Raw genomic sequence first — 22,037 nt, 5'->3', positions numbered from 1 at the left:
ATCCGCCCAACTCCCGGCCCGCGGGCAAAATCTGGCCCAGGGCGGTATTTCATCTGGCCCGCGGGACCATTTGAAAATCAGCATATGGCAAATTTGTTGAAAAAAGAAACCTCTATAGACCTTGTCCATCAACACAATCGCATATACAGTACATCATAGGGTTGCCTTGTATAGAGTAAACAATATATGATATAAGTGATAAAGGACGATAGAGTTTTTAATACCATCAGCATATTGTGATAATGCATGTCGATGACACATTTGAGCTGTGTCCCGCAAATTTGACAGCGACAAGCGAACGAACGCGTCCTCAATGCAATGTAGCAATGTTGCTAGCGGCTGATATCCCTCCACAGTGCAGAGCCACTTCTAAGGCAGTAATCCTCGCCTCCATGGTGGCAAATTAACTATGTTTCCTACAGGTATCATCACTGAAGGATGAGGAATATCTAAACATGCTACACTACACACCTTAGCAGGATATGCAACCATAAGCTGTATCTCTAATATGTAAAAAAAGGTGGACAGATCAATACAAATATCGACAGTAAAGATACCAAGAATGGTATCAGTATATAGTCAATACTACAGTGGTTAGATTTATATACTTTATCATCAAAACCTATTTCAATATTGTTGTTATTGTTTACAAACTCAGTAAATAGGGGCAAAAAACTAATTATTTAGATAAGAGCCAATGGTGGGAAATAATTTTAAATATTTAACTGATATTGTTAGACCACCATCCTGTGTTTTTGTCTGATTATAATTGTGATCAAAATTGATTCATTCCATGATGTTGAAACTTGACTTGGTATTGGATAGATACCCACATTTGTAGTATTGCCTAAAACTAATGTAAAGTATCCAAACAACAGAATAATAAGTGCTTAATGCATTTTAACAGAAGTGTAGATAGAACCATGTTACAACAGAAAATAGCAAGCTATTAACAGTAAATTAGCTAGTACTTTGATTGATTGATTGAGACTTTTATTAGTAGGTTGCACAGTGAAGTACATATTCCGTACAATTGACCACTAAATGGTAACACCCGAATACGTTTTTCAACTTGTTTAAGTCGGGGTCCACTTAAATTGATTCATGATACAGATATATACTATCAGATATACAGTATATTATCATTATTATATTATATTATTATACTGGAGAATAATATAATAGGTTTGAGAAAATAATACAACTGAAAATGACGTTATCACATACATCAGCAGCCCTGATAAGAAAATGTGTAATCCATTTTGAAATGCTTCTATTATCATTTGCATTCCAAATAATATATGCTTATATATATATCGTTTATTGCAGGAAGCTGCAATATATATCACAAAATAGATTTTTAGGCCATATCGCCCATTCATAATCCATCATATATATCAGATGACATTTAGAGGCCACAGTGGTATTAATAGAATGTGGTGCACGAGCCATTCTTACTAAAGGTGTCACATTACCCACAAAAGTAGCACTAACTAAAAATAACACCACTTAATGTGTGTACAAAAAAACACATTAAAGATAAAGATAAATAATAAATGGGTTATACTTGTATAGCGCTTTTCTACCTTCAAGGTACTCAAAGCGCTTTGACAGTATTTCCACATTCACCCATTCACACACACATTCACACACTGATGGCGGGAGCTGCCATGCAAGGCGCTAACCAGCAGCTATCAGGAGCAAGGGTGAAGTGTCTTGCCTAAGGACACAACGGACGTGACTAGGATGGTAGAAGGTGGGGATTGAACCCCAGTAACCAGCAACCCTCCGATTGCTGGCACGGCCACTCTACCAACTTCGCCACGCTGCCCATGCATGATAACAGTCCACTGTTTTGGAACCCGACATTGAAGGTTTTCTACTCTAAGGTAACTCAACTCTGACTTCTGGTTTTAAGAGTTTGTTGAACATTGGGATACAATAATTACGTGGCCTGGAAACATCTACGTAGGCTGGCTTAATCATATCAATGGAAACAGTCTCAGGTCTGACCCCAACGTCCACGACCAGGCTCTTATCCCCGTTCTGTAGAACCTTAAACATACCGTTGTACGGAAGCGTCGCAATGGTCATGACGAATGAAGACAAATTCCGCTGAGCACAGGCTGGTGTGCACCTGAGAAAAAGGGATACCTTGCTGTGACGTGGGGGAGAGTGTGAATGATCTGGTGGCCTCCAGCAGGGAAGACTGCTGCCCGGCCGCCAACCAGAATGTATTGGCGTCTGGAAGGAAACCCCCGCGGAACTCGCAGCACCTGGCAATAAACAAGCTTGGCAGAAGAGGACTGCAGGTGTTCTTTGGGGGCGGTCCTAAAGCCTAGCATGAACCAGGGGAGTTTGTCCACCCAGTTGCCGTGAGTCAAACCGGCACGCGGGGCAGCCTACGTGGAGCGGTGGTATCGCTCACAAAACCCGTTGGCCTGGTGGTGGTATGCAGTGGTGCGGTGCAGCCTGACCCCCAGGCCCCCAGCGACTATGTTCCAGATCTTCGAGGTAAACTGCGCACCCCGGTCCGAAGGGGTTCCGAAGAGTGTGACCCACGTGCTGATGAATGCCTGGGCCACGTCAGTGGACAATGTTGATGCTAGGGGAACGGCTTCCAGCCAGCGGGTTGTCCTGTCCAACATCGTGAGGAGGTAGGTGAAATCGTGTGAAGAGGGAAGTAGGCCCACAAAGTCGAGCAAGTTGCTCCAACGGGGCCTTGGTGTGGCGGAGCACTTTTGTGCGTTAACAGGCCATATATGAGTTGACCCAGGCCCGCACATCTTTCTTCAGTTCCCAGGCCTTTCTGCCTGGATTGGAGAGGCCATGGATCGCCTAAAAAAACACAGATGCCAGCCAAACGGAACTTGGGACCTAGGCTGGCCAGTTAAGAGATTGCACCAGAGCCTGACCCGAGTCACCGACTGAAACTTCCTCCAGGCGCAGTCAGTGTCTTTGAGTGTCTGAATTCCGTGGCCGTAGGCCTGTTCTACATTCATACGTAAGTAGTAAAGACCCAGCTGCAGCGTGCTGACGATCCTTCTGGAGACCTCGTTGTATTTGCCCGTGATGTGTCTGATGTCGTGGTGTACTCCAAGATGAATGACGGCTGGTATTGTTTGGCGGGCGGCCCATGGCTTGACCACCTTGGACACAGAGAATGTAAGGGGTTTGTGGTCCACGAAAACTCTAAACTCACGGCCTTCCAAAATGACGGGGAAGTGGCAGGTTGCCAACCAGATGCTCGCTGTCAAAGGTGCTGTATTTCTGGTCTATGGAAACTAGCTGGCAGCTGAAAAAGGCAAGTGCCAAGTGCTGTCGACCCACTGCTCCAGCACAGCGCCAATGGCGTAGTTGGATGCATCAGTAGTGAGAGTGACTGGGGCTTCCTGGCATAGGAGGACAAATATGGTGGCCTGTCACACCGCGGTCTTAGTGTCATTGAACGCCTTGTCCCTCTAGGCTGTTCAGTCGACATCCTGGTTGGGGGTCCTGCTCTTAAAGGTCTCGTACAGCGGGCGCATTATGTGGGCAGCCTGACGGATGAATTGGTGGTAAAATATAACCATTCCGGGAAATTCTCGAAGCCCTTGGGCCGAGTATGGGCAGGGCAAGGCGGAAACGGCTTCCACCTTCAACAGCAGGGGGGTTGCCCCATCCTTGCTGATGAGGTGCCCGAGGAACTGGATGGACGGGCTTCCAAATACATACTTCGCTGGGTTACTGGTCAGGCTGTGGTGGTCGAGTCACGTGAAGATGTCCAGCAGGTGTGTCAGGTGCTCCTCTTCCAAGGAGCTGGCAAAAAGGACATCGTCCAAGCAGACGAAAACAAAGGGCATGTCTCTAAGCGCAGAGTCCATCAACCGGTGGAAGGATTGGTTCTTCAGACCAAAAGGCATCCTGAGGAATTCAAACAACCCAAAATGAGTCACTATAGCAGTTTTAATGATGTCTGCAGGGTGCACATGGACTTGGTTGTAACCCCTTACCAAGTCCACTTTAGAGAACAGGAGCTTCCCTGCCAGATGCGCAGAGAAGTCCTGAATGTGTTGGTAGCAGTTGGGCGTGGTGGCATCATTTAGAAGGCAGTAGTCGCCGCACGGATGACAGCCACAACTGGCTTCATGACCATGTGGAGCATCTGAACGGCTGATGATACCAAGGCATTCCAGGTTGGTGAATTAGGACTTCAATTCAATCACAATGTACACAAACTCTGTGGGAGTGTCTTACCTGGAGTTGTTCCCTGTCACAGCCTGTTTGTAAAACTTCAAATTAAAAGCCACCTTTTATTTTAAACCTAGTTTTTTTCATAATAAAAAGAAATACTGTGTTTTATTTCTGAATCTGGTTGATGATAGAATAGAGAGTAGTAACTGCTTGACCGACAGCAGCCGGCAGTCTCTCCATGTTAAACCGTCGAGCCCTTGCATGGATGAGCAGGGGGGGCCTTTGACCTCGATGTGGTGCTCGATCCCATGTTTAGTTGTGGCGGCCGAGAAGGTGGGCTGTGTCAGACCGGGGAACCCACCAAGAAGCTGTTGGTATTTGTCGCCTTCTAAGCTGGGAGACCGTAATATGTGCCCTCGTCACGAACACACACAAACAAAGAGGAGGTTAACGTGTCCACCAGGCAGCCGCTCTTGACATCTACGAACAGCCCAGGGTCACACAAAAAATCTCCGCAGAGGAGTGTGTAAGGGAATTTCGGCTGTTAACCGTTGACCCCCCCAAAACATAAGTCCACAGTTTTTGTGCCATATGGCTGGATGGTGGTGTTGTTGGCGGAAGTCAAGAGTGGGCAAAGCACCCTGCCAGTGGCGTCGTCCTCTGCAGCTGGCGGGACACTCCTCTGGGAGCCGGCGCCACAGAGGAATCAGCGCCCCAAAAATGTGTCTTTGACAAACAGCAACTAGCTCTTTGTGGCTGTGCTCACGGCCCCTACTGAGCGCAGGCCTTGGTTTTTCCCGCCGCATTGTAACTGCAAGGAAAGCAGCCCATTTTAGCCCTGGCACCAAAACGTGCGTGAAAGTAGTACAAACCAGGGCTGGCATGGCTATCGGTGGATGTGTCCGCTGTTGCCCCCCATCGGCGTTTGACTGCACTCCGGTAACAGCATGTCAGGGGTGAAGTGCTGAGTTCCCAGGAATAATCGGTCCGCTTGCTCTGCAGAGCGCGTAGATCAGTAATAACTGTATTAGCATGTGCCGTCTGGACGTGTGGTGGCATGTGTCGCAGAAACGGTTCTATGAAGAGGAAATTCAGCTCCTCTGTACCCAGCAGGTTCAACACCATTTCCAACTGCTTAGAGGGTTTGCTGTCCCCCATGCCCTGAATAGCAAGGAGACGTTGAGCTCGTTCTGACCGTGACAGTTCAAACATTTTAAAGAGGTAAGCCTTGAGCCCCGCATATTTATCCATGGCAGGAGGAGATGTGATTAAGGTTACTGCTCTGGCTGCAACGGAGCTCCCAAATGCCAAAACAATGTGGTAATAGCGCATGGCGTCCGTAATACCAAGAAGGGCGAATTGAGTCTCTTTGCCTGTGCGAACCACGTTTCCGTGGACGTCTCCCAAAACTCTGGTAATTTGAGAGCAATTCATGTTGCACCGTTCAATGTTCTGTTCAGTCTTGGAAACTTCAGCGGGACTGACGCCAGGGTCACCAATGTTCAGCAATGCAGCAGTATCTATACATCCATAGTTTCTTAGTGCAACAACACCAGAAAATGCGTCCCGTGCAAACTCGTTCGACCAGAACGATATAAAATAATGAATTTAAATCAAAACTGTCCAGGAAAAAATAACAAATAATATAACAAATGAAAAAACATGTTTTCAGTTTTGTCCCTTTTACCAAAATCAGTCCTGCTTTAGCCCCAAGGAAACCATCTGGCTGTTTTTATTTCTAAGTTTTGTCTATGAAAAGTGACTAGGAGTGTTTCACAGTGTGGTGGACGCTAGTTAGTTCAGCTGCCATTACTGTATGTGTGTTTACAAGTTACTTTGTGTAAAAGGTATTCGTCACTTTTTTGTAACACTAAATGTATTATTTGCTGTTTGATGTTGTAATTATAATGTTTGTTTAGAACTCACAGGCACAATGATTATTCGCCAAGGACCACCAAAGTGGCAGGTGGCCACAAGGAAATTTTCTTTTATCAATCACGTTGTTTGTAACCATGTAAAGTGTCTGAATTTTTTGTTTGTCGTGTTTTTAGTTTTCAGGGCGTTTAAGAAGACAACAAAGCGGCCGTAAATGAAAAGCCGTGATGGAGCTACAGTGAAAACTCTACCTATGGCAAGAGCTCATCAAAGACAATGAAAACGTCGGCAGCTGCAGTGAGTGACGGTACCGAAGTTTGACACAAGATGGTGCATTTACCCAGCTCCTCGCTCTCAAACAACAAGCAGTCCATATTTTAATGTTATTAGGAAGAAGTAAAGTTAAAAAGTAGTAAAGAGACTGTGCTAAAAGAATAACAACGGTGGTTTAAGTCAAGTTTAAATGTCGGTTTTGTCTAGCATATTTTTATGAAAGGGATGCATTTTATGTTTGATTGTGAAAAGTTTGCACATTTTGATTGAAGTCAAACTGAATGTGAAGTTACAAGGGGATTTATAAGTTGAAGTAAGAAAGAAGCTATTTAGAACTAAACCAAACAGTCATAGTAATCTCATAAGTAATATTCAAGTAGGTTAGAGTTTTGAGTTTTGAGCTTAGGAACGGTAAATTCAAAATCAAGAACAAAATCACAAAGGTCCAGCGGTGGTTTAAGGCAATCATGCACTGAGAAGAGTAGAAGCAGAAGCTGAAGCAGCTGCATCTTAGGAAATACTAGCAGTGATGGAGGAGCAGGAGAAAGAAGCAGCTGAACTACAAAGGATGGAATGTGAGAACTTGCGTGAGAACTTGGCAAGGTAGCAAGCACTGGAAGAGCAGCACAGAAAAATCGAACGTTTGGAAGATGTTAAAAACTGTAATGCTGCTAAAGTTAAGATTTATGCTGAAGCCGAAAGTCTTTCTGAAAGTTACAGTTCATCCCAAAGCATTAAAGCAGCAAGTGAAACTCGAGCAATCCCTCTCACACCATACCCTTTTTCAGTTCCAAATAAAACCGAAACTAAAATGCTCAAGGCATCAAGTCCACCATTTATTCCTCAAACTACAGAAGTTCCCATGGTTGCACTACAACAGAAAGAACATACCAAAAAATTAGAAACTCTACTATCTCAGGAAGTACTTCGGAGGATCTGCTAAAAGAGCAGTTTAACGATTTCTCCTAGTACTAGTAGGCACAGATGAAGCATATGATTCAGCTTGGAACGTGCTGGAACAACGTTTTGGAGAGCTATTCATCGTAGAAAAATGCTTCAAGACAAGCTTAACAGTTGGCCAAAGGTACGCTCTAATGATGGAAATTAGCTGAGAGAATTTGCCGACTTCCTTGTAAGCTGTGAAGCTGCAATGCCACACAGAAGGACATTAGAAGTTCTCAATGACTATGGAAATTCAAAGACTTTTGCTAAAACTTCTAGATTGGTTGACCACAAGATGGAACTGCACAGCCATGAAAATACGACAAACAGTGGAGAGTATCCATCGTTTCACACATTTGTGGAATTTGTACCCACTGAAGCTGACTTATCTTGTGACTCTATAGCATTAGTGCAAGCACTCAAAGGTGTGGAAACAAATAAACCCAGACGCTCTCTCAGTCGAGTCACAGAAGCAAAAACATTAACGACAGACTCAAGAGACTCAACATACACAGGTCCCTCAAATATCGTTAACTGTCTCTTCTGCAGAAGAATGGCCATACACTTTATACATTTTCAAGTTTGCAGAAAAAACACTTCAAGATCGCATCAAGTTCACACAGACAGAAAGTTTCTGTTTTGGAAGTTTTAACCCTGGACATCATTCAAAGAAGTGCAATAAAAGGAGCATGTGAAAAATGTCAGAAGAGACATCCGACATGTCTGCATGACGACAAGTTCACAGAAAGTACAAAGACGATGCCTGCAAGGAGTGAAGATAATTCTCAAGACAAGTACAAAGCAGACACTAAAGATGAAGACAAACCAGCAACTGCAATATCAAACAGAGTAACTCAAGAAACCTCAAGTATGCTGACATTAGGGATGATACTCGAAACCGGTTTTCCCGGTTGTTCGATAAGAAAAGAACCGAGTCCTCGGACTCGAATCCCTTTTTGAGAACCGGTACCCGTTATCGAGACCACTACAGTAAAGAAAAAGAGTTGGTTCTTTATTCAAATCCCTGGGAACGAATCCCGTCCCGACCAGAAATGCCCCGTGGGACATCACAAGAAATGACGTCACATAGCTCAGTCATTAGGCGCAGATAACGAAAGCAGGAAAAAAATGGACGGGAAAAAGCGCTCCAAGGTGTAATAAAGTTCAAAACAAAAGGTATAATCCAATGAATAACTTTACTGAGAGATTTGAGCAGGGTACAAACACATGACCAACACTTTTACGACCAACCGGAAACATAGCAACAAGGCTAGCAACGTACCTCCTTTACGGCAGCTGACGCAACGTTCTTAAAGCAACCGCAGCACATACATATATGACATCTCCCTTTTTTAACTTTCGTTTTTCTTTCCTTGTAAACAAAACAAAATCACACTGTATATGTGTTGTCTGTCTAATTATAAATAATGCAGACGAGACGTGTTGGCTGAGTTCTTGACGTTTACTTTCACAGCGTGCTCATTCTTAGCTGCCGGGTGACGATATGCAACAACACTTTTCGGGGCTACCGCGCATGCTCGTCACTCCCGTTGCATGCTGGGTAGTGTAGTTGTTATATTCCCTAGCTCAGTGTTTTTCAACCACTGTGCCGGGGCACACTAGTGTGCCGTGAGACACAGTCTGGTGTGCCGTGGGAGATGATCTAATTTCACCTATTTAGGTTAAAAATATTTTTTGCAAACCAGTAATTATAGTCTGCAAATTATGTGTTGTTGTTGATTGTCGGTGCTGCCTAGAGCTCTGCGTCGTAACCATGTAATACTCTTCCATATCAGTAGGTGTTAGCCGGTAGCTAATTGCTTTGTAGATGTCGGAAACAACGGGAAGCAGCGAGCAGGTAAAAAGGTGTCTAATGCTTAAACCAAAAATAAACAAAAGGTGAGTGCCCCTAAAAAAAGGCATTGAAGCTTAGGGAAAGCTATGCAGAACGAAACTAAAACTGAACTGGCTACAAAGTAAACAAAAACAGAATGCTGGACGACAGCAAAGACTTACAGCGTGTGGAGCAGACGGTGTCCACAGAGTACATCCGTACATGACATGAAAAATCACCAAAATAGGAGCGCAAAACAAGAACTAAAACACTACACACAGGAAAACAGAGAAACTCAAAATAAGTCACGGTGGGATGTGACGGCGGGATGTGACGGGTCGTGACAGTAGACCTACTTTGAGACAAGTGCTATAGTGATGCATGGTTGGTTATGGTTATGGTTTGAATTAATATCCGACAATTGCGACAACAACTTTTTACTGTCAACTGAGTTTCGTTTTTTTAAAGATTTCTGCTGGTGGTGTGCCTCCGGATTTTTTCAACGCAAAAAATGTGCCTTGGCTCAAAAAAGGTTGAAAAACACTGCCCTAGCTCATTATAAGGAAATAATGTTAACTCAAAGTGTAATTCTTTTTTTAGCTTTAACTTTTCATTTTTTTAGCATTGTATTCACATTTGCAAATAACTTTTCTCTTCATAGAATTTTCTTTCAATAAAGAAATAAAGGGAAAAAATGTCAAAGCATCATAACAAACAGTTATGTCAAATAGCAGCAGAATTGCACTTTTTGGAAAGCTGTATTATTTTCAGTTTTGTGCCCAAGGGACTGATTTTATTTAACACTATATTATTATTTATACACCTATAGTGATCACAGAGACAGGTTGTTTTTGTGTTACTGTATATATTTGTTTTTCTGAAAAATCCCACTTAATATACTTTGGGTAACAACAGTCAATATTTATTTATTTTATTTTATTTTTTTAGGGGGTAACAGTCAATATTTATTTATTTATTAGATTAAATTGTTTTCTTATATAATAAAAGTGAGCTTTTGTTAAACCAAATATTGTGTGTCTTTTTCCATACACAACCACCTATCTGGACTCGATAAGAGAATCGATAAGGAATCGGTTCGATAAGAGGATTCGATAATAGGCTCGAACTCGATAATTTCTTATCAAACATCATCCCTAGCTGACATGCTCTAAACTACCTGTCCGGATCTCGTCAACAAAATACCCAGACAAAGACATTTTAGTCTATGCGCTCCTCGACTCTCAGAGTGAGACATCCTTTATCTTGGATTAAATAGCCCAAAGTCTTGATACCGATAAAAGTAAAGACAGACTACAGCTGTCAATTATGTCCAACAAGTCAACTGTTATACCTTGAGAGAAGTTGCTAAACCTGCAAGTCAGAGGATATAAGCACAAAAAGAAAATTGCAAGAGAATTTATCCCAGTTGATAGATCACACATCCCAATGTTTAAAACCGCACTGGAGTGCCCTAATCTGGAAAAGCTGGCAGACAAGCTAACACCGATGCTGGAATGTGAGGTCGGCCTACTTATCGACTACAATTGTCAACAAGCCCTTCTACCAAGAGAAGTTCTTGCAGGAAAATAAACCCAATCTTTTCGCACAATTAACAGATTGCTCATTTCAAGTCCAAAAATCCTGGTGATCCCATTGGTCACAGAATCCTTGTTCGTGAAGTGACTCCACAGCCACATGTAGAGATGAAGCAAGAAGTACGCTTTGTACGCAGAACACAAGTAAAGAAAGTCAGTCCAAACAATGTAATAAAGACCTTGGAATCAGATTTTTCTGAGCATGCAACCGACAACATTTCGGTCTCTTAGGAAGAAATTCTGTTCATGTCAAAGGTGACCAAAGGCAACAGACAATCCGAATCTCCCAAATAACAAACAATACGCTGAACACAGATTGTCTTTATTGGGACGTCGACTCATTTCATTTCATTTTTTTTTTTCATTTTTCATTTATTTATTTATTTATTTCAGGCAATGACATAAAAAAGTACAAAGTTGACAACACATAATAATATAAATTAATATAATGCAAAAGGTAATGTATAGTATGTAATGCATGATTGTCCAGTTTTGCCTGAAAGGGAGTGGGAAGAAGATCATTTATTTAATCCCACCCCAAGTTCTCCATTCAGTGATTATTCACATGAGTTTCACTGTTACTTTGTTTAAGGATTATGATACAGATGTTGTATCATAGTGGCATTACCACAGGTAACAATAATTATTACACTGTAACAATAATTTGTATTAACAATGTAGGAATAATGAATATACCAACAATGGTAATAGACAAAATGCCAACAATGGTAATAGACAACATAGCAATAATGGTAATAGACAACATAGCAATAATGGTAAGGAAACATTGAGCACATGTTAACACTTTGAGACAGAGTACAACAGCAGGTCAAATTAAAGACCCTCATCTCTATATTTGAACCAGACCCCATGTTTGTATAATAGTTTAAATCGATTAATAGTTTGGCATTGCTTGTGTTGTAAATCCAGTTTGTTCCATAGTTTTACTCCGCATACAGACACACAAAAATGTTTATGAGTGGTTTGAGCTCTTGGCAATAAGAAATATCCAAAGCCTCTCACGTTATGAGCCTGCACTCGTCTTACAAAAAAACATTGTAGATTAGGCGGCAATAATTTGTTAAATGCTTTATATAAGATTATTAATGTATTATATTTAACAAGGTCATCAAATTTGAGCAATTTTGATTGCATAAACAGATTATGAGTATGTTCTGAATAACCAACGTTGTGAATGATCCGCACTGCTCTTTTCTGTAATATGATCAGAGGATGAATTGTGTTGTGGTAAGTATTCCCCCATACTTCAACACAGTATGTAAGGTATGGGAGTACCAAGGTGCAGTATAGAGTACGGAGTGCATTTTCATTGAGGTATAGTTTTGCTTTGTTTATAATTGAGAGGCTTTTGGAGATTTTTGTTTTAATGTGTCTGACATGAGGTTTCCATGATAGTTTACTATCAATTATTACTCCCAAAAATGTATTCTCATTTACGATTTCAATTTGTGTACCATCAATACTTATTTTCTGTTCAGACGTTATGTTGCGATTTCCAAACATCACTATCTTAGTTTTATTTATATTCAAAAATAATTTATTTGTATCCATCCATTTTTTTTTACTATGTTTAGTTCTGTGTTTACTGTATTTATGAGCTCATTATAGTCATCACTACTGTGGAATATATTTGTGTCGTCTGCAAATAGTATAAATTTCAGTACTTTGGATGTATCATATCATATCATATCATTAATATACACATTAAACAGTTTTGGCCCCAACACTGACCCTTGGGGGACACCACAAGCAATGCAAAGAGTATCAGATAAAAATGTACCAATTTTTACAAACTGTACCCTCCCTGTTAAATAACATTTTAACCAGTCACCAGCCAGCCCCCTAATTTCATATCTTTCCATTTCATCTAGTATAATTGAATGATTAGTGGTATCAAAGGCTTTCTTTAGATCAATATACCAACTGCATATCTTTTATGCTCCAGTGCATTAGTAATTTCCTCAATAGCTTCAGTTATTGCCATTAAGGTTGTTCGTTTGGACCTGAAGCCATACTGACCGTCAATGATTATATGATGCTTCTCAAGAAAATATTTAAGTCGAGAGTTAAATAGTTTCTCTAAGATTTTTAAGAACTGAGGCAAAAGAGAGATTGGTCTGTAATTGGTGAAAGCGTGTTTGCTGTCATTTTTGAAGAGCGGAGTTACCTTAGCGATTTTCATTTGACTTGGAAAGCAGCCAGTCCGGCATGAAGGATGAGAAGTATTACAAAGAGTATGTCAAATTCATGGAAGACATTATAACCTGCGGAGATGCAGAACAGATTCCAGAGCAGGATCTGGTCAACAAGGCAGTATGGTACATCCCACATAATGGGGTTGACAACCCCCACAAGCCTAGAAAGATTTGAGTGGTTTTTGACTGTTCAGCTTGATTCAAAGAAACATCTCTGGAGGATCACCTTCTAACTAGGCCAGATCTAAACAAACGCATTGATCGGAGTGTTATGCTGATTTAGAAAAGGCCCTATTGCCATCATGTGTGACATGGAGAGAATGTTCCATCAATTTCATGTTGTCAAAGAACACCAAGACTCCTGAGATTTCTCTGGTGGGAAAAACATTTATAAACTTTTATAAACCTTTATTTAAGTTTAGACCAATTAGGTCCTCATTCAAATGCACTATTTACATTGCTGGCAACAGAATAATTTAAAAATATTACACAGTGTGCCTATAAAAGCCTACTGAAATGAAATGTTCTTATTTAAACGGGGATAGCAGATCCATTCTATGTGTCATACTTGATCATTTCGCGATATTGCCATATTTTTGCTGAAAGGATTTAGTAGAGAACATTGACGATAAAGTTTTGGTCGCTGATAAAAAAAGCCTTGCCTGTACCGGAAGTAGCGTGACGTCACAACTTGAATGGCTCCTCACATTTGCACATTGTTTACACCAGCAGCGAGAGCGATTCGGACCGAGAAAGCGACGATTACCCCATTAATTTGAGCCATGATGAAAGATTCGTGGATGAGGAACGTGAGAGTGAAGGATTAGAGTGCAGTGCAGGACGTATCTTTTTTCGCTCTGACAGTAACTTAGGTACAAGGGCTCATTGGATTCCACACTCTCTCCTTTTTCTATTGTGGATCACGGATTTGTATTTTAAACCACCTCGGATACTATATCCTCTTGAAAATGAGAGTCGAGAACGCGAAATGGACATTCACAGTGACTTTTATCTCCACGACAATACATCGGCGAAGCACTTTAGCTACGGAGCTAACGTGATAGCATCGTGCTTAACTGCATCTAGAAGCAGACGAAATAAGCCCCTGGCTGGAAGGATAGACAGAAGATCAACAATACTACCAAACTCTGGACCTGTAACCACACGGTTAATGCTGTGCCGCCTGGCGAAGCCTGGCAATGCTGTTGCTAACGACGCCATTGAAGCTAACTTAGCTACGGGACCTCGACAGAGCTATGCTAAAAACATTAGCTCTCCACCTACGCCAGCTCTCATCTGCTCATCACGACCCGTGCTCACCTGCGTTCCAGCGATCGACGGCGCGACGAAGGACTTCACCCGATCATCGATGCGGTCGGCGGCCCAGAGACGGAGGAAGTCAAGATGAGGACAGTGGCGCGGCGGCGGGCGTTGTAGCTTTCAACGACACCCCGGCCGCCATCAGAGTCGGCAAGAAACATATATTTCCCCAAAGTTACGTACGTGACATGCACATAGCGCCATGCACGGACGGGCAAGCGATCAAATGTTTGGAAGAAAGCAGCGTACTCACGGTAGCGCGTCTGCTATCCAACTCAAAGTCCTCCTGGTTGTGTTGCTGTAGCCAGCCGCTAATACACCGATCCCACCTACAGCTTTCTTCTTTGCAGTCTCCATTGTTAATTGAACAAATTGCAAAAGATTCACCAACACAGATGTCCAGAATACTGTGGAATTTTGCGATGAAAACAGAGCTGTTTGTATTGGGATACAATGTATCCCAATACCTCTGCTTCAACCCTTGACGTCACGCGCAAACGTCATCATACCTAGACGTTTTCAGCCGGAAGTTTCCCGGGAAATTTAAAATTGCACTTTATAAGTTAACCCGGCTGTATTGGCATGTGTTGCAATGTTAAGATTTCATCATTGATATATAAACTATCAGACTGCGTGGTCGGTAGTAGTGGGTTTCAGTAGGCCTTTAAGAGTATTTGCACAACATTTTTTTATCTGGACTGAGTAGAACTAGAATCACGGTGGAATATTAAAAGATGGTGAGACTGAAATAATGTTCAAAACACATGAATGCGCCTGTTTTGTGTTGGCAGGAAAACACTTTAAATATGCTTGTGTAAAAAATATATTGTAACTAAGATGACTTACGTTAAGTAAAGGACCGTGGATGTCTGTAACGTGGCTGCTCATCGTCGGCCATCATCAATAAATAAAGAATGCCAGCACCCGGATATGTGTGCACCGCTTAAGATTGCCTGCCACTATAATATGAAGTACAAACGATAAAACATTGAATATTAAGAGTATGTGAACAATTCCTACACTGTAAACCCGAACAGTTCTACAAACTCATAACTATTGCCGTCAACTAAACCAAAGTGAGTTAATTAGTTCACCCGACACTGAAACATTAAGTTTTCCTAACGAATAGTAGCGTTTTGAGTTCACAGCGGTTAGTAAGTGTAAGTGAACACTGTCTCTCAACTTGAAAAGTCTAAGTTAACGGGCGTGCGTGAGGGGACGTGACGTCTGACGTCACTACCCCTAGCGTCCGACGTCACGTATCCAGAAAATTCAAGATGGCTGGACGCTAGCGGGGAGCGAAGAAAAGTGGAAAAGAGCGTCAAAAAACCCACACGACGGTCATTTTTCAGCCGTGCTATTGTAAAATTAAAGTCCTCAATGACTGGAAAGGGAGCAGAGGCACTGCAAGAGATGCTGAGAATTTATGACTTGGAGGTAAGTTTATGTTTGACTTTTTCATGGGGACAATGCTGATCATATGTGTTGTCATTGCAGATTACAGATGCCTTGATAGTAGTCAGTCATCCTGCTGAATCATAGATAGATAGATTACTGTTTTTTAACATAACTGAAGCATATACACTACCGTTCAAAAGTTTGGGGTCACGTTGAAATGTCCTTATTTTTCAATGAAGATAACTTTAAACTAGTCTTAACTTTAAAGAAACACACTCTATACATTGATAATGTGGTAAATGACTATTCTAGCTGCAAATGTCTGGTTTTTGGTGCAATATCTACATAGGTGGGTAGAGGCCCATTTCCAGCAACTATCACTCCAGTCTTCTAATGGTACAATGTGTTTGCTCATTGGCTCAGAAGGCTAATTGATGATTAGAAAACCCTTGTGCAATCATGTTCACACATCTGAAAACAGTTTAGCTCGTTACAGAAGCTACACAACTGACCTTCCTTTGAGCAGATTGAGTTTCTGGAGCATCGCATTTGTGGGGTCAATTAAATGCTCAAAATGGCCAGAAAAAGAGAACTTTCATCTGAAACTCGACAGTCTATTCTTGTTCTTAAAAATGAAGGCTATTCCACAAAATTGTTTGGGTGACCCCAAACTTTTGAACGGTAGTGTACATTGTTATATCAGTGACACGGACTGGGCATGCAGGCATTTTTTCTTGTTTCTCAATCTAGGAAGAACATGACATCAACATGCGACACACTCTGGTTCTTCATGGACTTCCAGTGTATCTCCGGGAGGATGACACTGAATTCTACAAAACCTGTTATGTAAGTATGTCTATGCAGCCAGAGTTATGCTTCACTCTCTCTCTCACACACACACAGAGACTGATCTCTCTGTGCTTTGAGAGGAGATTTGAGGAGCTGAGGGGGAGGAAGAAGGAGAGGAGGGGTGGAGGAAGAAGGAGCAAATGAGATGAGGAGGAGGAGGAGGAGAGGGGGACTTTGCATACTGTAAGTTTTGGCTCTACATACAAGAATTGTGTGACATCCTTCTGGATTGGTTATAATTGATTTTCTTGTGTTTTGCAGGGTGAGGATGAAATGGAGACCACTGACACACCACTGGCGTTTCTCTCTGTGGCCCCTGACTCCACTGGTTCCAGCAGCTTCAGCCCGGAGAACATATCCATCGTGATAGAGGATAAAGTTGTTATGAGCGAGCTTCCCAGGTTGGCTGATGCATTTGTGGTGCTGCTTGGTTTATTATATGCATTACACTTAGAGTATCCAAAGAAACTCACTCACACATTCACATTCATCCAGAAAGTACTGCTGTGTCTGGATGATAACAAAGCACTGAAACCTTGCCTACTCTACCAGAAAAATGAGTTGTTAAAGGAGTAAAGAAGCTGGGAAATGCATGCCTGCACTCATTAACCATGCATAAATGTGGTTCAGATCAGCATCATTATTGCAGCCATGTTGTTCTACTGTTAACATGTCTGATTTTGATAGACATGTCTGTTCAAATGTTGAAAGCACTTTTGCGTATGCCCAGTGGGCTTTTTATAAGTTTAGAATGAGAGGTAAATATTTTGTTAATTTTATTGTACTGCCTCCTTGACCTCACTGATCTGAGTCAGCCCTCAGTTGTAATGATGATTCAGTTATTTATTTATATCATATTTTCTTTTATTTATTGTATTTTCTTTTGTTTTATTTGGTATGTTTTTTTATTTTCCTCATTTGCACAAATTTAGATGTATGTGCTGCTGCTTTCATAAGTTTTTTTTTCTCCCTTGAGAAAATACAGTGCAGAGAAAGGGAAGTTTGTTTATCCCCAATGATTCAAAATAGGCTGCTAAAATATATTTGTAAAAAAAAAAAGAAAAAAGTTTGAATCCAGGTGTTGCACTTTAATGTTATTTGACATTTCACTGTTTTACTAAGCCTGTTCTGAGAAAATAAAAAATTTAAATGTAACAGTTGTTATTGCCTTTTGAAAAGGTAGGTTTTAAGGTACTGTTTTATACCCTAATAAATTTTTGAAAATTTGACAGTAACACTTTAGTCAAGAACCTTTTATTGCATGGATGATGTTTCTCTTGCACCATCATACATACATGATTATAGTTCTACAGTTACATGTACACAACAATCTGCACAACTGAATTTGCACACTTAGTTTTTTTTTGGCATGTCTTTGGGGGACAGATCCTCTCAGAAAACACAGCTCTCTAAAAACAGGGCATCTTGCACATTAAGTCGGCAAGAAGTAAATATTTTGAGTTCATAAAGCTGTAATATTTTGAGTAGATACTATTGATATTAATACATTATATTCAGTTATTTTTTTCAAGTCCATGTAATTTAGTTTTTATAAGTATATTCAATCAGATCATTTAAGTATGAAGAAGACATAAATATTAAGTTAATGATCATTTAAAATGTTAAATTGAACTTAGAATATAAATTAAAGGCCTACTGAAATGAATTTTTTTTATTTAAACGGGGATAGCAGATCTATTCTATGTGTCATACTTGATCATTTCGCGATATTGCCATATTTTTGCTGAAAGGATTTAGTATAGAACAACGACGATAAAGATTGCAACTTTTGGTATCTGATAAAAAAAAAGGCTTGCACCTACCGGAAGTAGCGTGACGTAGTCAGTTGAACATATACGCAAAGTTCCCTATTGTTTACAATGATGGCCGCATGAAGTGAGAGAGATTCGGACCGAGAAAGCGACAATTTCCCCATTAATTTGAGCGAGGATGAAAGATTTGTGGATGAGTAAAGTGCAAGTGAAGGACTAGTGGGGAGTTGAAGCTATTCAGATAGGGAAGATGCTGTGAGAGCCGGGGGTGACCTGATATTCAGCTGGGAATGACTACAACAGTAAATAAACACAAGACATATATATACTCTATTAGCCACAACACAACCAGGCTTATATTTAATATGCCACAAATTAATCCTGCATAAAAACACCTGCGTGTTTGTTATGCTAGCTCCTAGCTCCTCTGCTAGCTCCTAGCTCCATAGAACACGCCAATACAATTCAAACACCTGATCAACACACACAATCACTCAGCCCAAAAGACCGTTTACCTAACCCAAGGTTCATAAAGCTTATATATTTTTAAAAAGTTACGTACGTGACGCGCACATACGGTCAAGTTATCGAATGTTTAGCAGCCAAGGCTGCATACTCACGGTACCTGATATTCAGCTGGGAATGACTACAACAGTAAATAAACACAAGACATATATATACTCTAATAGCCACAACACAACCAGGCTTATATTTAATATGCCACAAATTAATCCTGCATAATAACACCTGCGTGTTTGTTATGCTAGCTCCTAGCTCCTCTGCTAGCTCCTAGCTCCATAGAACACGCCAATACAATTCAAACACATGATCAACACACACAATCACTCAGCCCAAAAGACCGTTCACCTAACCCAAGGTTCATAAAGCTTATATATTTTAAAAAAGTTACGTACATACGCAAAAAAAAGCCAAAGCTGCATACTCACAGTAGCACGTCTGCGTCTTTGTCATCCAAATCAAAGTAATCCTGGTAAGAGTCTGTGTTGTCACAGTTCTCTACAGGCGTCTGTGTATCCAAGTCAAATGTCCTCCTGGTCAGAGTCTCTGTTATCCGAGTTCTTCCATCTTGACTGCATCTTTCGGGAATGTAAACAAAGAAGCGCCGGCTGTGTACTGTTGTGGCTGACTACGTTCGAAAAATACGTCCATTTCGCACCGACAACTTTCTTCTTTGCTTGCTCAGCTTCCTTCTTCATAATGCAATGAACATGATTGAAACAGATTCACGAACACAGATGTCCAGAATACTGTGGAATTATGAAATGAAAACAGAGCTTTTTCGTATTGGCTTCAATGTGGAAGGCATACCCGTGTTCGCCGGGCCACGTCACGCGCATACGTCATCCTCAGAGGCGTTTCGAACCGGAAGTTTAGCGGCAAATTTAAAATGTCACTTTATAAGTTAACCCGGCCGTATTGGCATGTGTTATAATGTTAAGATTTCATCATTGATATATAAACTATCAGACTGCGTGGTCGGTAGTAGTGGGTTTCAGTAGGCCTTTAAGTCAACTGAACACACATTTTTTAAGTATACTGTAACTCAAAACATTTATTATGATAACTTAAAAGTTTTTACGTAATCAGTTACATCAAAAATTTTGAGTTTTCTGAACTTGCTCGGGTTTACAGTGTACATTGTTTACTTTCCTGATGATTTTCTTAAAATTTTGTAATCCATCAGAAATATCTAGTTATGCAAATAGTTGATCTATTTTCTGTCGATGTCCCTCAAGCAACTAAATTGTGTCAAACATGTCCAAGTGTGGAGATCAGTTTGCATATTACCCATCATGTCTATAGTAAATGGGTTAAATGGGTGTATTTTGAATTATGTATTGTACTATTAGTTTTTTTTTATAAGGTCCACATAGTTCAATGGACAAGTTGTGTGTTTTTGTATCACACGTTTTAACGTTCTGTGTTGTTTGTTGATTAATCGGGCCATGAGTTGGAAAGGTTGTCCAAATTAGTACTTATATATTGAGTCTGTGCATGATGTACTCCTGACCTGTATGTGGTAAACAATAAATGTTGTGACCTTCAACCACTAAGCGGAATACCAATATTGAATATCAACCATTTAATGTTTTAAAAATAAACTTGGGTCAATCCGTGGTCTGTAGTCCCAGGGACCCCATCAAGTCATAAAAATGGGGTCCCACAGTAAATTTTTAGGGTCCCACTTTTTTGTAACCATTTTGAAAACAAATGATAAATGTATGCATTATCCTGTTATAGCTCACATTCTATATTGTGTTTTGGAAAACCTTTGTCATAAACGTTACTTAATTCATTTAAAAAATAATACAAAAGAAAACACATTTTTAGGCAAATGTACATTTATTCAGTTATAAACATTTCATTTAATTTACTTTCTTATTTCCTTCATGGATCTAAACTTTACCGCAGGCAGTATTTTTTTCCATATTTTTTTTGTAATATTTTCAGAATGTGTTTGTTCTATTTTTGGTCAAAGTAAGACAAGAAAACAATATGATGTTGTCTTTATTTTTTAGTTTTAATGCCATGATTTTAATACCAGTCCTTCATGTGACCCCTGAGCTAAAATGAGTTTGACACCCCTGACTAGATGGTGCCCGAGTGGTACACGTACAACAGTTTGAAAAGACACTGCTTCAAATAGTTGCCAATGCGTGGGGTGACATCTGCGGGGCCTATCAGATCCCTAGTTGGACCTTAAAGTTTGTCTGTTGGTTTTTTTTGTTTGTTAGCAATTTAATTTTAAAAGGTATGATATGATTGTAATTTTGATGAAACTTTCAGGGAAAGTCAGAAATGGGAAAATAAACAAGTGATTATATTCTGGGTGTGATGCAAATCACCGTCATCATGTTACAGCCATTGTGCATGGGGAGGCATGTTGCCCACTCATTGCACCATTTCATTGAATATAATCTAACCGTCACTAATTTGGAGAAGCTATGTTTTTTTTTTTTAACAATTATGTTTTGGGCTGAGATTCACCATTGGCAATGAAACCACCTCAGAGGTGGAAAAAGAACAGAAACTTACATGAGTTTGAAAGGAGACTTCCTTTGCCAAGGTTATCCAGACCGACTGGAAGGCTGCGACATAAACTTTGATCCGTAAAGGACAATCGCCTGAAAGCCTGATTTGGTCCAACGGTAACTCTGGTTTTAGTCTGTAAGAATGAAAAATATTATTTACAATAAGCCACATCACAGTATCAACTTACAGAATGCAGTCTTACTACTTTTAATTGTCAGCAAAGTAGTTTATTTTGCTGGGACAGGCAACAATGTATCATTAATACTTGATAAGTTATGTAAAGATATTTTTTTTTACTATAAACTATCATGTATGAACAATACACAAACATACTCAATTGACAACTACAATTCAGTTCAATTCAATATGTTCAATAATCACGTGTTCCAGATAATGTCCAAAGTTTATATGAAAAGGTAAAACAAATAGGTTGATTATTTGATAGATCCAAGAAGGAAGGAAAAGTGGCACTATTTCTTACCACCATTAAGCCAATTCAAAACTACAATGCCACTTGGGCAATAATCAAAAAAGTCAACAAAGCACAATAAATGGTAAAAAAAAAACCTACAAAAAAAACAAATGTTTTTCAGACAATATATATTTGGGGGAAAGGTTTGGCTACATTGTAAGTTTAATAGTACGGTTGTTTTATAAATACGTCCGTTTTTCACAATGACTGTGTTTGAAGCAATGCTAAATTAGCAATGAACTCTCAGGGCGTTTAAGGGAGAGC

At 40.4% G+C, this 22,037-nt stretch overlaps 1 protein-coding gene across 1 annotated transcript in view; it reads right to left on the bottom strand.

Moving 5' to 3' along the window:
- LOC133647098 (rho guanine nucleotide exchange factor 4-like) overlaps positions 1-22,037 on the bottom strand; it is a 103,487-nt gene that overhangs the window by 79,603 nt on the left and 1,847 nt on the right. The window contains exon 2 of the mRNA XM_062043212.1: positions 21,305-21,434. Coding sequence (XP_061899196.1) covers positions 21,305-21,434 — 130 coding nt within the window. The remainder of the gene's footprint in view (positions 1-21,304; positions 21,435-22,037) is intronic.

This window comes from Entelurus aequoreus, linkage group LG01 (genome assembly GCF_033978785.1).
Source record: "Entelurus aequoreus isolate RoL-2023_Sb linkage group LG01, RoL_Eaeq_v1.1, whole genome shotgun sequence".
Taxonomy (NCBI): Eukaryota; Metazoa; Chordata; class Actinopteri; order Syngnathiformes; family Syngnathidae; genus Entelurus; species Entelurus aequoreus.
Note: the sequence above shows the minus strand (reverse complement) of the source record. Positions and strands in the feature narration are given on the sequence as shown.